Below are 15,690 nucleotides of genomic sequence, written 5' to 3' on the forward strand. Positions count from 1 at the left end.
TTTTTTTTTTTTTTTTTTTTTTTTTTTTTTTTTTTTTTTTTTTTTTTTTGTGATGGAGGTGGGTACTGGGGATTGAACTCAGGGGCACTCAACCACTGAGTCACATCCCCAGCCCTATTTTGTATTTTATTTAGAGACAGGGTCTCACTGAGTTGCTATTGCTGAGGCTGGCTTTGCCTCCTGAGCTGCTGGGATTATAGGTGTGGGCCACTGTGCCCAGCTCTCCAGCCCTTTGAAAAAATTTTTATTTTGAGACAGGGTCTCCTTAAGTTTTTGAGGTTGGTCTTGAATTTCAGATCCTGCTGCCTCAGGCTCCCAAGTTGCTGGGATTACTGGCATGTGTCACCATGACTGGTGACTTCACCTTTTTATTTTTTATTTTTGTGTTGCTGGGGATTGAACCCAGGACCTTGTGCATGCGAGTCAAGCACTCTACCAACTAAGCTATATTCCCAGCCCTATTATATCACTTTTTTTCCCTGTTGAAATAATAAAAGAAGACTTAGCAGTGATTAATAAATAAAAGGGATGTCTTTTTTAAATTCAAAATAAAGCACAGATCCGGGCTGGGGATTGAATCCACAGCTTTGAGCATGCTAGGCAAGAGGTCTACCACTGAACCATATCCCAGGTATACAAAGATATTTTGAATGAAGAAGATACTTAGGAGATCCTCCCAGAAAGTAGTAATTTTGTGTTTGGGGGAGAAAAAACGGTTAAATCTCATCAAATCCATGTGCAGTGCCATTTATGGAGAAATTTCATGGGAAACTATCACAGTCCACTGTTGGGATCCCCAGAATCTGAGATTTCCATGGCACCTTTCATTTCCTTGGATTCTATCTGCCTCTCCATAGCCCTTCCCCATTGCTTTACCTTTATGTTTTGTTAGGGATCAAAAAGGATAGAACCAGCCTCTTGTCCTTTTTTCCTATATTACCAATACTTAAATTATGAAAATAGACTTAAAATTTTTCTTCCCCTGGTGGTGGTGCTGGGGAATCAAACCCAGAGTCTTGCCCATGCTACATCCCAGTCCTGAAAACAGACTTTAGAAAGGAAGTGGACTTTCTAGCTATACTTGGTGGATTGATTTTGACAAAGATTCTGTGCTTGATCAGGCTCCTGAAGCTTCTTCTAAACCCGTCTTTGTACTTACAAAATTTGGTTTTAGCTTTTAGCAAAAAACTCTGCCAAATCAGTTTAGCAAGAACTACCACCCTCACCCCCCCAAAACAACAAAACATTATAAGGTTCCTCATCTTCCTCCATTACTTAGGTTTCTCTGATCACCCTGGTCTGTCTAGCATGAATCTTACTTAATCTGTTTAGGCAGAATCCCCCTTACCTCTTAGTAATTTTCCATCCATTGACTTTGTTCTTTGCCCATAAATTATATTTGCCTATATTATATTTGGAGTTGAGCCCAATCTCTCTCTCCTCACTCAAAATCCCACCCAGTGGGGGGAATCCCACTGCAGTGGTCCCTATACCTATTGCAATGGTCCTGAAAAAAGTCTTCCTCAGTGTGTTTTATAACAAGTATAACTGTAAGTTTTCTTTCTTTAACAATTCTAGGGACTGGGGGTATTACTCAGTAGTAGGGTGCTTGCTTAGCATGTGGAAGGTCATAGGTTTGATCCTTAGTAACATACACACATAATGTGTGTGTGTGTATACATATATATATATATACACACACACACATATAATGTCATATATATATTAATATATTATATATAAATTATATATGATGGATATAGAAAATGACAAACCCCAAATAGTGTGGCCTGGGGAGAGGGAGTGAAAAAGAAGGCAATACATTGATCCTTTCCCAATACATTCTTTCCCAGTAACAAGACAGGCCTTGGGGAGGAGATATCTATCAAATCTGGAAGGACAGTCTGTGGGAAGAGGTCAAAAACATTGATCCTTCCCCAAACAAATCCATTTCCAGATGCTGACCACTGACCCCAGACCCTCCATCTGGCCCAGTAAAGACAAATCCAGAATACTGACCACTGCCCCCAGAACTGCCCCCGCCATCTCGCCCAGTAAAACAGACCCTAAATTCCTGAGTTAAGTCAATTCTCAGTGTGACCTATGTAAGTATGGACTCCCTCTTTGGCCAGTGGCTCATTTTCCACCAGGAAAGTAGGCCCATTAGAGGTGTGACTCCATTACCGAATAAAGGCTTTTGCTGATCTGTGAAGTTTGTGACTGGCTCGGTCCTTTTGTGCCAACATTATATATATAAATTCCTTAGCACATCTTTCAAAGCTGTTCACAACTTAGTGCTCTGCAGCCTCATTTCTTCTAGTGACAACTAGTTTGTACTTAGGTTTATTAAATACCAAATACTGTCTATAATGTAACCAGTCTTTCCCCTTGTTTGGGGTATCCTTTTCTAAGTCATCTTAAACCTAATTTTCAAAACTTTTGTTACTTTTATCTTATAGACATTAGTTGAGTGTTGAAAATTCATCAGGTAGCCAGGCACGGTGGCACACACCTATAATCTTAGCAACTCAGGAGGTTGAGGCAGGAAGATTACCAGTTCAAACCCAGCCTCAGCAACTTTGCAAAGCCCTAAGCAACTTAGTGAGAACCTGTTTCTAAAAAAAAATAAATAAATAAAAAGGACTGAGGATGTGACTCAATGGTAAAGCACACCTAAATTAAATCTCCATTACCAAACAATTAAAAATTAAAACAAAATCCATCAGATATTCTGCTAGGTGCTGTCATACAATCATGTGTAAGACCAAAATAGTTTCTGTTCTTATAAATTTATAGTGGTGGAAATGTTATTGCTTTTGTGCTTTTATAGCACTGTATTATTATTTTTAAATTTTTTTTAGTTGTAGTTGGACACGATACCTTTATTTAATTTATTTATTTGTATGTAGTGATGAAGATTGAGCCCAGCACCTTGCGTATGCTAGGCAAGCTCTCTACTGCTGAGCCACAACCCCAGCCCTATAAGACTTTATATACACCTTTACAATCTTCTCTAGCTGTTGGCAGGCAATGCTGCTCCTGTTAAAATTCCATCAGGTGATATGAAAAGTTCTTTGGTCATGGAGCATGTCCAAGGTTGTGGCAGCAACGGAAATCACAGTTACATTTCATTACCATGTTCTTATTTTTATGGAGGCCTCTTATCCCTCATTAATGGTCTTCAGACGATTTAGTTTCTATTACTAGTTCGATTAGTTCATCTTGAAAACCACAGCACTATTTTTGACACTTACTGATATTGATTTTATGTTTTATGTTATGTAGCATTGCTTTTTAAATTTCTGTCTGGTTTCTCGAGAGGGATCGCAGGACTCTAAAGTCTCCTTCAGCACGGTATTTGGCATATAGTAATAAGCGCACACTTAAAATTGACACAGAACGTTCGATAGCATTAAGAGTGTATCAAGGGGCCCGGCGCAGTGTCTTACTCCTGTAACCTCAGCCGCTAGGGTCGGGGAGGCAGGAGAATCGCGAGTTCAAAGCCAGCGCTAAGCAATTCAGTGAGACCATGTCTCTAATAAAATACAAAATAGGGCTGGGGATGTGGTTCAGTGGTCGAGTGCCCCTGAGTTCAATCCCTGGTACCCCCTCGCCCAGCCAAAATAAAAAATAAGAGTGTGTCAAGGACCATTGGAATACTCTTAGCCAAGAAATATACCTTCTCAAACTTTAATGTATATAGGAATCACGGGAGTGATCGTGGATCTTATTGCAATTCATATTCTAACTCAGAAAGTATGGGTGGAGCCCTTTGCGTTTCTAATAAGGGGCCAAATCATGTCAATTTCGCTGGCCCATGAACCCGTTTTGAGTAGCAAAGATATAAAGGAACGAGCAAAAGGAAGTCAGATGCTTCATTCCAAAACATGTTTTTCAGAGTGTTAATAGAAGTACCGCTCGGATGGAGCCAAGCCGAGAACCTCTTCCCAAGCCGCAAATCTCCCTTTTTCTGCTTCTCCCTTCCTACTCCAGCCAGTCCCCTCCTCCTTTACCCATAAAAACACAAGCAGCAACAGGTCCAATCACGGAAGATCCGAGCCCAGGTAACACAGAAAGAATTGTCCCTGCACTTACTAGTCTAAGAGCCTGGGGATTAGATGGAGTCCGGGCAGTGGCTTCTTCCACGCCATAAAGAAAAATTCAAAATTAAATCTTCGTCACGGAGGGACCAATCGTAGACGTGGCTCCCCCACGATTCGCTTTCCAGGTAGCGTAGGAACACAGCCTGGCTTATGATTGGCTGAGATAGAATTACTCTCCGACCAATCGGGCATGAGGCGCTTTTAGTATGAATAAGGAGAAGGCGGGAGAGGAAAGAGGGTGTGTCGCGTCCCCTATGCTGTCGGTGGAAGCTTCTGTGTAATTGGTTGGTTCTTCTTGTGATTTCACCAATCGAAAGCTCTTCTCTGCTGAGCCCTAACTATGAAATTGAAAGTAGAGAGATAGGGTAGCCAATGGAAAAAAAAATATATGCTGCAGCCAATCCTCCTGCGGCGTTTTGTGTCTTTACCCAACAGGAAAATGTGTTTCATATGGAGGGGCGGCACCCAGTTGCCAATGGGCGGGCGCCGGTAAAACAGTGGAGCCAATGAGTGCGAAACATTGAGTGACAGCTGTCCAATAGAGACCCTCAGTGCTAGTACGGCTTGCAGCTTAAGCGCCGCCGCGGTCTGAGGAATGTCAACTATTCAACATGGAGGCGGAGGTCGATAAGCTCGAATTGATGGTGAGTGCAAAGTGAAGGACACCTGCTGGGTAATTAATTTTTCCCCAGTGGCCTCGAAGGTGGGGAGCAATGTGGAGTTGCGGGAAACTCTGGGCAGCGGAGGCTGGACCAAACTGGAGTTCCCTCCTCCTGCACCAAAGGGAGCCGCCACCGCCTGGTCTCCTAACCGCCGCGGGCGAAGGGGTACATCCGGGAAATTCGTGAGGGAAATGGCGGGAGATGCTGAGGGTGTGGGGCCTTTGGAATTTCTTGTTTCTTGCCTTCACTTTTCTATCCCTGAAGGAGCTGTACCTGATGGAAACAGCGTTTTATGTATTTACACACACACACACGACTGGAAGGGTCTATCAAAGCCCCAAGACGGGAGGAGGTCGTTCACACCCCTAGAAAAAAGGGGGATGTGGGGTGGGAAGTAAGCCGCGGAAGGGGGCGCGGGGAGAAACGAACCATTCATGTTTTCGAAGGCGGGCTGAGAAAGGATGCTAAACGTGCGCTACAACTTCCTAGCGGCCAAGGGAGTCCCCTAGACTGCTATGTGTTTGGCCCGGAGGATGCAAGCTTTGGGTGAGCGAGCCGTCGGAGCTATGGGGATCTGAACTATAGGCTCGTTTCCTCGAGAGCCGGGGATATTGGAAATGGGAGGGCACCTTGCTCACGAGTTGCCCATTTTCATTCATCTGTGAAAGTAGAGGGCGGGGGCGAAGAACTAGAAAGCACTCCCCTTGTTGCTGTTGTGTGTGGCCTGCTGGAGGGTGCCAAGCTGAAGGGCTAGCCTTGTTTTCTTTATGGGGTTAGCCCTTACCCTCTCTTGTCCCCTTAATTCCCTCCCTCCCGTCCTTAGTCTACCAGCTTGATAGCCCGCGCTTTTTTCTTGGCTCCCTTGTTCTGCCTTCACTCTTTATTTTCTTCTTGCATTATCGGTATTTTTAGATTGGGTTGGTTTCTTTAAAAATATGGAACTTTGAGGAAGTACCCATCTTTGAGTTCCTGTTGTTTTTTAAAGAAAATAACAAGATCAAATTTTAAAAAGTACAAAAAAACTTCTTTCTTCTCCAGCTTCAATCTGTTTCTCCTCCTCCCCTCCATTCCCTGGCGTTATTGCTTAGGTATATCTGTGTGCCCACACTGCTCTTTCCGAGATGAATATTGGTTCTTTAACTTCTGCTTTGGTAAGGATCTGTGGTGATCCTGGATGATAGTGTGTACTACCCCCGCCCCATTCCCACCCCAGAAAAATGTTAGGCCTTGATTTATCTTATTATTTTCATTTGATTTGTTAAGGAATTGAAGCACCGGTTTTATTTACATTTAATTGCAAGGCTTTCAATTACTTTAACATTTGTGTCCAAATTTTCTTTGTGGAGGGAGTGTGGGTATGGAAACAGAATGGAGGGAGACATGGGAGGGAAGACGAATTTTCTTTCTGCAATTTTCCAAACCTGCAATAATGAATATTTGTTCGTTTTGTTTTTATTTTTACTTTTTTTTTTTTAAATACACGAAATGTCAAGGATAGGAGTTTACTTCTATCAACAGGCATAAAAATTAAGACTGTCTTTTCCCACTCCCCCATTTTAAATTCCTCTCTGCAGATACAGATATTTCTGCTTAGTTGTTATATGCTGCCTGATGCTAATTGTTTTTTAATATATGCCCACACAGCCTGTTGGCTGTTTAATTTTTATACTTTTTTCTAGCTTTTGCAATAGCATCAATATTCTTAAAAAACTTCTTCTTCTTTTTTTTTTTGTTAGAATGAACAAATTCTATTTTAAGGGAAAAGCAAGTAAACATTTTGAAAAATGGAGGTTTTAGAAAGTTACGAGGCAGCCAACTTTTAAACTTTTAGATGTTTAATTATGAGATAGCTTTTAAACTTCCTTTTGATGAGAGGAAGACTAGAAAGCAGAGTTCCCTCCCCCCTTAAATTTCTTAAAAGTAAATTAGTGGTAGCTTTTTTTCAAGTTATTGGTTTGTTTTCCTAATTATTAGGGTTTACTGGCTGGCGTTGTGGCTCAGTGGTAGTGCGCTTGCCTAGCAACTGCGAGGCCCTGGGTTCAATCCTCAGCATCACATAAAAACAAATAAAGGTATTGTGTCCAACTACAACTAAAAAATAAATATTTAAAAAAAATTATTAGAGTTTAAGAATGAATTGGAATTTTTATTATTATTTTTAATATTCCTATTTTGTATTGACTCGATAGTAAAGGATGGTGCATCTCATCTTCGGATTTGCCATATTCCTTTAAAAAATGTTTTATCTATAAACCAGAATCAGTGTAGTTTCTAAGATTCTAGAGGTAAATGATTTCTGGTACAATCTTATGGGTTTTTGTTTGTTGGTCTTACATTACTTAAATAAAGGATTGCCAGGGGACCAGTATGGAATATTTAGTAGGTGAAAAGAGAATGCATTGTATTTAACTTTGAAAAAGTTATCTTAGTTTTGTAAACAGATAGCCTGATCCTCTTAATTTAATATTTTTTTCTATTTTCTTGTATTAACTTACAGTTCAGAATACTAAACACTTGTCTTTATAAACACTTGTCTTTAAAACATGACACTTGATTAACAAGAGTTAAATATTCTCACATTTGAATTTTGTGGCCCAGGATTTGAGGCCAAGACTCTTTATGTTCCAGCTGTCCCAAATTTGAGTCCATTTCTTGGTGGGCTTGAGCCACCTAAGTAGCTGAACTGGACCATTTAAAGGAAGGTTGGTGAAAATAAGAGGAAAGTATTTTTGCATCAGTCAACATTACTAAAGGAGGAATAACCTCATTGTAAAGTAATATGTGTTCTCTAACTATTTTCCCTTTACTTATTGATTGAATGATATTTGTGGAAGGCCCTCCTTTTGTGGTTCTACTAGTGATTGTACACAAAAGTGTAATGTGATACTATGATATGCTTACTAATCCTCACAAACCCCCAGAGTCCCTAGGGATTGAAGCTAGGTCCTCTACCACTAAGAAGTGACATCTACCTGCCTTGTTATTTTTTGGGACAGGATGTTGCCAGATTGTCCAGGCTGGCCTGAAATTTGCATCCTTCTGCCTTATCTTCCTGAGTAGCAGGGATTAGGCATGTGCAACCATGCCCAACTCTATGATTTCTATTTCTAAGTTTACATTTGTTTTTTAAGGAAATTTATTGTTTACATCTCAGGCCTCTTTCTCCATTATTTTCATTTTGATATTTTAAAATTAACAAGAAATTAATTTGCTTTCCTTTTATATTTAAGGTTTATATTTAAAACCTCTTTCCATAAAATTCAATTAGGTTGGGATAATATTGTCATGTTTAGCTCACATTGATTATTTGGCAGTGTCTTTCTTTGTTATCATAGTCCTCAGTAAACTCTTGAAATAAAAAGCTATAATGATAAGTACTTTTATTTTTGGTACTGAGGATTGAACCCAGGGGCACTTTAGAACACTGAGTACATCCCTAGTCCTTTTTATTTTTGAGATAGGGTTTCCCTGAGGCTGGCCTCAAACTTGTGATCTTCCTGTCTCAGCGTCCGGAGTCACTGGAATTACAGGCACGCACTGTCATGCCTTACAAAATGCTTTGTGTGTGTGTGTGTGTGTGTGTGTGTGTGTGTTTTGTGTTATAGTTTAGAATCCAGAGTAATAGATTGGGTATATAAGAGATTTTACACATTTATTATTTTTCTTTTATTTTCTTTAACATTCTTATTCAAAGGGCTTGTTTTATATGGCAGGTAATCAATCAGTCATTTTGCTTTGGAAAAGGAGCTAACCAACAAACTATCTCATCAGAGATGAGGAAACTTTATCACAACTGTGACTTAGTACTTCTAATTGGTTTTATTAATACCAATTTTGAGGTATTACTAATACACTTGTTAATTACTACCAAGACTCAAGATATTTTAAAAATTCCTTTACATCTCTGCATGTTTCTATTCGAATGTTAATGGTTGATTAGTCATCAAAAACCAATATCACATTGATATAAATGTCTTTATGTTTTGATGTCTTCTGACCAAAGTGGCAATCCAACTTCAAATTCTTTTCACACTGAAGCTTCAACTGATGCAAGATTCGTTTATGTTCCTTTCCTACTTATTACTGCTTACGAATGCTCTGACTTTATTGCACTACTGTACTTGACAGCTAGCAGTGCAATAGTATTGTCAAAGCATCTGAAAGCAGAGTGCTCGCCAGAATTTTCATTCTTGCCTTACTTCTTTCTTCAGTATTTGTAAATAATTGACTATGAACTTTGTTGCTAAAAACTGTATAATTATTATAAACAAGAAGTATATCTTTTTAGAAAGTCATAATTTGATAAAAACTTTTTACCTAATATTAAAAACTCACTACTACACTGCATAATGAAACACATTGAGAAAACACTTCTTATATCTAAACTTGTTATGGCTTGTCTAAATGAGTGTACTTGTAATTTGCTTCTTTCTTTAATAGATTTGGGTAGGTTTGGACAAACCTTAGTTTTTATTTAATTGAGTTTTATCACTAATTAGTAAGAGATGAAAACAATCTCTGCTGTATATTTACTGTGGTAACTTGCCTCAGGTCTTAATGTTGATTTTGTATTATGTAGGAAATGCTTAGATTTAAAATTTTAAAATGCTGGAATTAAAGTTCATTTTTGTGTTGATGAGATAAAAACTGTGAATTCATCACTTTTTATAGTGAATTTTATTGAGATACAATTTACACAGAATAAAACTCAATTTTAAGTGTATAATTTCATGAGTTTTGGCAAATGGATACAGTCATGTAATGAACAGCATAGCCAGGATATAGATTTCCATCACCTTAAAAAAGGTTTCTTTGTGCCCCTTTGTAGTTAGCCTCTTCCTAGCAAACTCCCTGACAACCATTGACCTATAGCTTTTGTAGAATTTCATGCAAATGGAATTATACAATATATAGCCTTTTGTGTTTGGCTTCTTGTACCTACTATAATGTTTTTGAGATTTATCCCTGTCATTGTTAATTATTAGTGGCTAAACCATTTTTATTACTGAGTAGTATTCCATTGTACAGAATATGACAAATTGTTTATCTGTTCTCCAGATTTTGGACTTTCGGTCTCCATGTTTTGTCTGTTATGAATGAAATGGCCATGAGCATTGAAGTATACAAGTTTTGGGGCATGTATTCATTTCTTTTGTGTAAATACTGAGGAATGGGATTGCTGGGTAGCATCTTTTCATGGGTTTATTTATAATTGGTATATCTTGTTTAGTGAAGTATCTTAAAATCTTGCCTTTTTTCAAATTATGTTGCTTTTTTATTTCATCAGAAGAGTCATTTTTCTTTCTAGTCTATTAATTGCCTTCTCGTTTGAAAATTTAAAAAATTTTTTTTTATGGTTGTAGATGGACAGCATGACTTTATTGTATTTGTTTATTTTTATGTGGTGCTAAGGATCAAACTCAGTGCCTCACACATGCTAAGCAAGTGCTCTTTCTCTGAGCTACAGCCCCAGCCCCTCCTTTAAAATTTTTTGATGAAGTCCAATTCATACATTTTATCTTGTGGTGTTTACTTTTTACATTACATTTCTTTAAGGTATCATTGAGCTTTCTGTTCAGAACCTGTATAATTATGAAGGTTTTGGATAAAAATCTATCATTGAAAGGAGGGAAAGATTTTTTTTCCTGCCTTAAGATTATATTTTGGTGTGAATACGTCTTCAATTTTAGAAATAGAGTAGGAAAGGCCATATGTTATGAGCTCATTTAATGTGAAGTGGGAACTGAGAGTGGTTACACCTGTAATCCCAGCTCCTCTGGAAGGTGAGTGAGGAGAATTTAAAGTTCTAGGCCAGTCCTGGCAACTTAGGACTGAGATCCTGTCTCACAAAAGGCTGAGGATGTAGCTCAGTGGTAGAATGCTGGCTGGCCTAGCATGCTGGAAGTTCTGAGTTCAGTTCCTAGCACCACATATAAAAAAGATTATACTTCTAATTTATCTTAATATATAACATTTTTAGTTTGAATAAGTTAACCCTGGCTTCTTTGAGTTCAGTATTTTTGTTCTTATTTTATAAATACAGAAACAATCTCAATTTTTGCTAAGGTTTCTGATTTCTTTTAGAGCCTAGTTTTTAATATATATTCTCTTCTTTAAGCTGAGGATTCTTAGAGGAGCTCTGTCTCATCAGAAAAATATATACAGATAGATAAAATTGCCAGTGGTTAACAGGGATTTGTAGTTTGCAGTAGTTTGGATCTGAAATATCCCCTAAAGGCTTATGTGGAAACAACTTGGTCCCCAGCAATGTGGTGCTATTGGGAGGTGTGGTGGAACCTTTTAGTGGTGAAACCTATTTGGAAGAAGTTAGGTCATTGGGGGGATTGCATTTGAAAGGAAAATTTGGACACCTCCTCCCTCTCTCTTTGCTTCCTAGCCACCGGGAGGTGAACAGGCCTCCTTTGCCTTGTGCTTCCACCCTGTTATACTCTGCTGCCATAGGCCCAAAGCAATAGGCCCAAGTGACCATTCACTGAAGCCTCTGAAACTGAGTCAAAATAAGTCTTTCTAGCTGGATGTGGTGGCACACTCCTGTGATCCAAGTTGTTTGGAAGGTTGAGACAGGAGGATTTCAAGTTCAAGAATAGCCTCAGCAATTTACTAGCAAGACCCTATCTCAAAATGACAAAAAGTAAAAAGGGGTGGGAATGTGCTCAGTGGTAAAGCTTGTCTTTCCTTTGGGTTCATTCCCCAGCATAAAAACAAAACAAACAAAAAACTACATTGTTGTTTCAAGTGTGTGCACAGTTTCAACTGGATTCTGCAATTTAGGAATGTAGCTATTTGTCATATTTGGCATATATTCTAACTTTATACACTGAATATGAGATTATCATGAGTTATGAGCATTTTATATATACACATATATTACACAATATATTATGTGTTTTTAAATATTCTGTGTAACAGCAACATAATATTTGAGAATATACTGCCTGTCAGACACTATTAGAGATTAGTGATTTATAAAACCACCTTGGGCTGGGGCTGTGCTACATACCTATAATCCCAGCAACATGGGAGGATTAGGCAGGAGGATATCAAGTTCAAAGCCAGCTTCAACTATAACAAGATCCTTAAGCAATTTAGTGAAACCCTCTCTCAAAATAAAAAATTTAAAAGTGCTGGGAACATAGCTTGGTGGTAAAGTCCCCCTGGGTTCAGTTCCCATGATGAAACCAAACTAAAAAGAAAAACAAACAAAAAATAAACAGGCTGACATATTTGAGACAGTAAAATTAGTGTGACTGAAGTGTGAAGTGTGAAGCTTTAGTGGAGAGAGAATTTTTATTTATCTATCTATCTATTTATTTATTTATTTATGTATCTTTAGTTTTAGGTGGATTCATTAGGGTTTTTTTTTTTTTTAATGTGGTGCCCAGGATGGAACCCAGTGCCTCATGCATGCTAGGTGAGCACTCTACCACTGAGCCACCTCTCCAGCTCTGAGAGAGAATTTTCATATCATCTTGGGAAGAATCATACTAAATTGGAATTAATTTTATAGGCTTTGGAAAACCCCAGTGATCTTTTTTTTCCCCTAATGTTACTGATTGAGCCCATGAACTTGCACATGCTAGGCAAAAGCTCTCTCACTGAGTGATAGCCCTGCTTACACCCCAATGATCTTTAAGTGAAGAATGACTTGGTATAGAATGCCTTATACTTCATTAAAAAAAAAATTGCTTTTGGCTGGGCAGGGTGGCACAGGTGTGTAATTTTAGCGGCTCAAAGGCTGAATCAGAAGAATCTCGAGTTCAAAGCCAGCCTCGGCATCTTAGTGAAGCCTCAGCAACTTAGTGAGGCCCTATCTACCCAAAATACAATTGCTTTAGTTATTATACATGTTTACATATTTTTTATAGTAAAATTAGAAGACAGGTAAGCAGAAAGAGAAGAAAACCACATTTTTACGACTGTTAAGACTATGTTGTAATGTATTTTACAATTTTATGTACGTTTATCTATTTTACTAAGCCAGGTTCATTCAGTATATTGTGAAAAATCTGTCCCTGTAGCATTCATAGCACAAGTAAACAAATAAATTAAATCCTGAAAGCTTTAAAGAAGTAGCTTACTTCATTTGAAAAAACCAGCCTTTATATACCTTAGCAATAGTTAAGTAAAACCTTGAGACAAAGAACTGAAAAAAATAAAATTTCTGCCCATGTTCTTCCCCTTTGGCTGCCTTTTGCCTGATATAACATGTCTGTAACTTGGTTCTAGTGCATATTGCTGTTTATCTATTTCAGACAAGTTTAGATATGCATTTGTTCTGTTGGAAGAAAGTGGATAATAGTCAAAACACTCTAGTAGAAAAAGGCAAAAGTCAATTTTGTTTATGTAGATGTTATAGGTGGCTCTTAACTTGTTGGCAACTTGGAATAAATTCCAGTTAAAACAGGGTAGGTTTATTTTTATTTTTTAATTTAATTTAATTTTTTTGTCGTGCTAGGGATCAAACCCAGGGCCTCACATGTGCAAGGCAAGCAATCTACTGCTGAGCCACACCTCTGGGCCCTTAAAACAAGTTTTCATTTTTTTTTGGTACTGGTTGCTTTACCACTGAGCTACATCCTTTAAAAAAGTAGATTACTTCAATTGAAAAGACCAGCTTTTATATACACTAACAATAGTTAAGTAAAACCTTGAGATGAAGAACTGAAAAATATAAAACTTTTTCCCCTTTGGCAGCCTTCTGCCTGATATAACATGTCTGTAGTCTGGTGCTAGTACATGTTGCTGTTTATCTCAGCACTTTTTAATTTTTAATTTTGAGACAGGATCTCACTAAGTTGCTTAGAGCCTCACTAAATTGCTAAGACTGCCCTTGGATTTGCAGTCCTCCTCCTTCAACTTCTTGTGTTGTTGGGATTACAGGCATGTGCTTCCACACTTGGTTTAAAACAGATTTTAAAATATATATTTTTTCATTTGTTGATAGACCTGTATTTATTTATTTATATGCTTTGCTGAGAATCAAATCCAGTGCCTCACACATGCTAGGCAAGTGCTTCATCACTGAGGTAGAACTCCAGCCCTTAAAACTGCTTTTTAAAAGGTGGTTTTAGGGTTGGGGCTGTGGCTCAAGTGGTAGCGCGCTCGCCTGTCATGCGTGCGGCCCAGGTTCGATCCTCAGCACCACATACAAACAAAGATGTTGTGTCCGCCGAGAACTAAAAAAATAAATAAATATTTAAAAAAAAAAAATAAAAGGTGGTTTTACTGTTTTTTTTTTTTTTCAAATAAATGAATGTTCTTTCATCCCTTTTGTCATTGTGTATTAGACTGAATTGGGTATACACTAAAATCTAGGAATACAGAACCTGGGAGGATAGCTCAGTGGTATAAAGTAAAAAGGGATCTTGTCAGTAAGAAATTTGAAATCAAGTGGTGATATTATCCCATGCAAACAAAAGATTATAATATAGTACAGAAAATGGTAAACCAGAGCCTTGAACAAAGTAAAATGAGAGTAAATAAAGGTGTTTCTGAATCTGAATTCGAGTGAAAAGCATATAAGAAAATAGATTTTTGATTAATGGTATAGCTACTCTAGTTCAAGGAGTGTTTAAGATACCTAATGCTTCCTTAAAACAATGTTTCTATCTATCAGGTGACACAAGTGACCTATAATCCTAGTGACGCTGAAGATTTGAGACACGAGGATTGCAAGTTTAAGGCCAGCCTGGGCAACAGAGCAAGAACCTGTCTCAAAAAAAAAGTGTTGGGGATGTAGCTCAAAGTAGAGTGCTTGTTTAGCAGATGGAATACACTGGGTTCAATCCCCTATACAGAAAAGATTGGGGGCTGGGCTGGGGTTGTGGCTCAGCTGTAGAGTGCTCGCCTAACCTGTGCCAGGCCCTGGGTTCAATCCTCAGCACCACATAAAAATAAAATAAAAATATTGTGTCTATCTACAGCTAAAAAATAAAATATTTTTTAAAAAAAGAAAGAAAAGGTGGGGGGTAGTGAGCAATGTTTCTATTAAAAATGCATTTCTAAGCCTACTTGGTGAATCCAGAACATATCTTTTCTAAGCCGAAAACAATGGGCAAGACTGAAATTTTTTTCTTCCTTTATTTCCTTGTGGTTTGATACTGTTGAGACAAATCTCTCACAAATGGATGTCTTTTAAACTTTAAGAGCACTGATCCTTTTTTGGCAGAGCACTGCTGTTACAATGGGAATCTGTGGGTTTGTTTTTAAAAAGCAAGTATTTTTAATTTTTGGTACTGGAGATTGAACCTAGGGGCACTATACCACTGACCTGTATTCCCAGACCTTTTTATTTTTTGAGGCAGGGTCTTGCTAAGTTGCTTAGGGCCTCATTAAGTTGGTTGGCCTCGAATTGCTGATCCTTCTGCCTTAGCCTTCTAAGTTGTTGGGATTACAGGTATGTGCCACTGCTCCATGTAAAGGCAAGTATTTTTAAACTGAGAACTGCAATTCTTTTCTTTTTGCTGAAAATAGTTGAGTAGTATGTTATACATTGTGTTAGTTACTTAAAGCCTTAAACTGGTCATATTAAAACCTAGGATAACAATATTTTTTTTGGGGGGGGTACTGGGAATTGAGCTCAGGGGCATTTGACCACTGAGCCACATCCCTAGCTCTGTTTTGTATTTTATTAGAGACAGAGTCTCACCAGTTGCTTAGCGCCTTGCTAAACTGCTGAGGCTGGCTTTGAACTTGTGATCCTCCTGCCTCCGCCTCCCTAGCTGCTAGGATTGCAGGCCTGCACGTGGTTCTAGGATAACAATTTTGTATGCTTAAAAATATGTAGTGTATTTTCTAAAACAGTTACTTCTTAAACTATTTCTTTTCCTATTTGTGTAGACTATCCTTTATGGCCCCAGTCTATTTCCAAAGATGTCTAGTCTGCAGAAAGAAAATTAATTATT

At 38.2% G+C, this 15,690-nt stretch overlaps 2 protein-coding genes across 2 annotated transcripts in view; one reads left to right on the forward strand and one right to left on the reverse strand.

The window, feature by feature from the left end:
• The window catches only part of Prr11 (proline rich 11), a 22,283-nt gene extending 17,955 nt beyond the window's left edge, over positions 1 to 4,328 (reverse strand). The window contains exon 1 of the mRNA XM_015495786.2: positions 4,096 to 4,328. The gene's annotated coding sequence lies outside the window, so the exon portion shown is untranslated. The remainder of the gene's footprint in view (positions 1 to 4,095) is intronic.
• A 308-nt stretch (positions 4,329 to 4,636) lies between these two features.
• The window catches only part of Ska2 (spindle and kinetochore associated complex subunit 2), a 34,235-nt gene continuing 23,181 nt past the window's right edge, over positions 4,637 to 15,690 (forward strand). Inside the window, exon 1 of the mRNA XM_048792178.1 lies at positions 4,637 to 4,747. Coding sequence (XP_048648135.1) covers positions 4,715 to 4,747 — 33 coding nt within the window. The 5' untranslated portion in view covers positions 4,637 to 4,714. The remainder of the gene's footprint in view (positions 4,748 to 15,690) is intronic.

Source organism: Marmota marmota, unplaced genomic scaffold, assembly GCF_001458135.2.
Source record: "Marmota marmota marmota unplaced genomic scaffold, marMar, whole genome shotgun sequence".
NCBI classification, from domain to species: domain Eukaryota; kingdom Metazoa; phylum Chordata; class Mammalia; order Rodentia; family Sciuridae; genus Marmota; species Marmota marmota.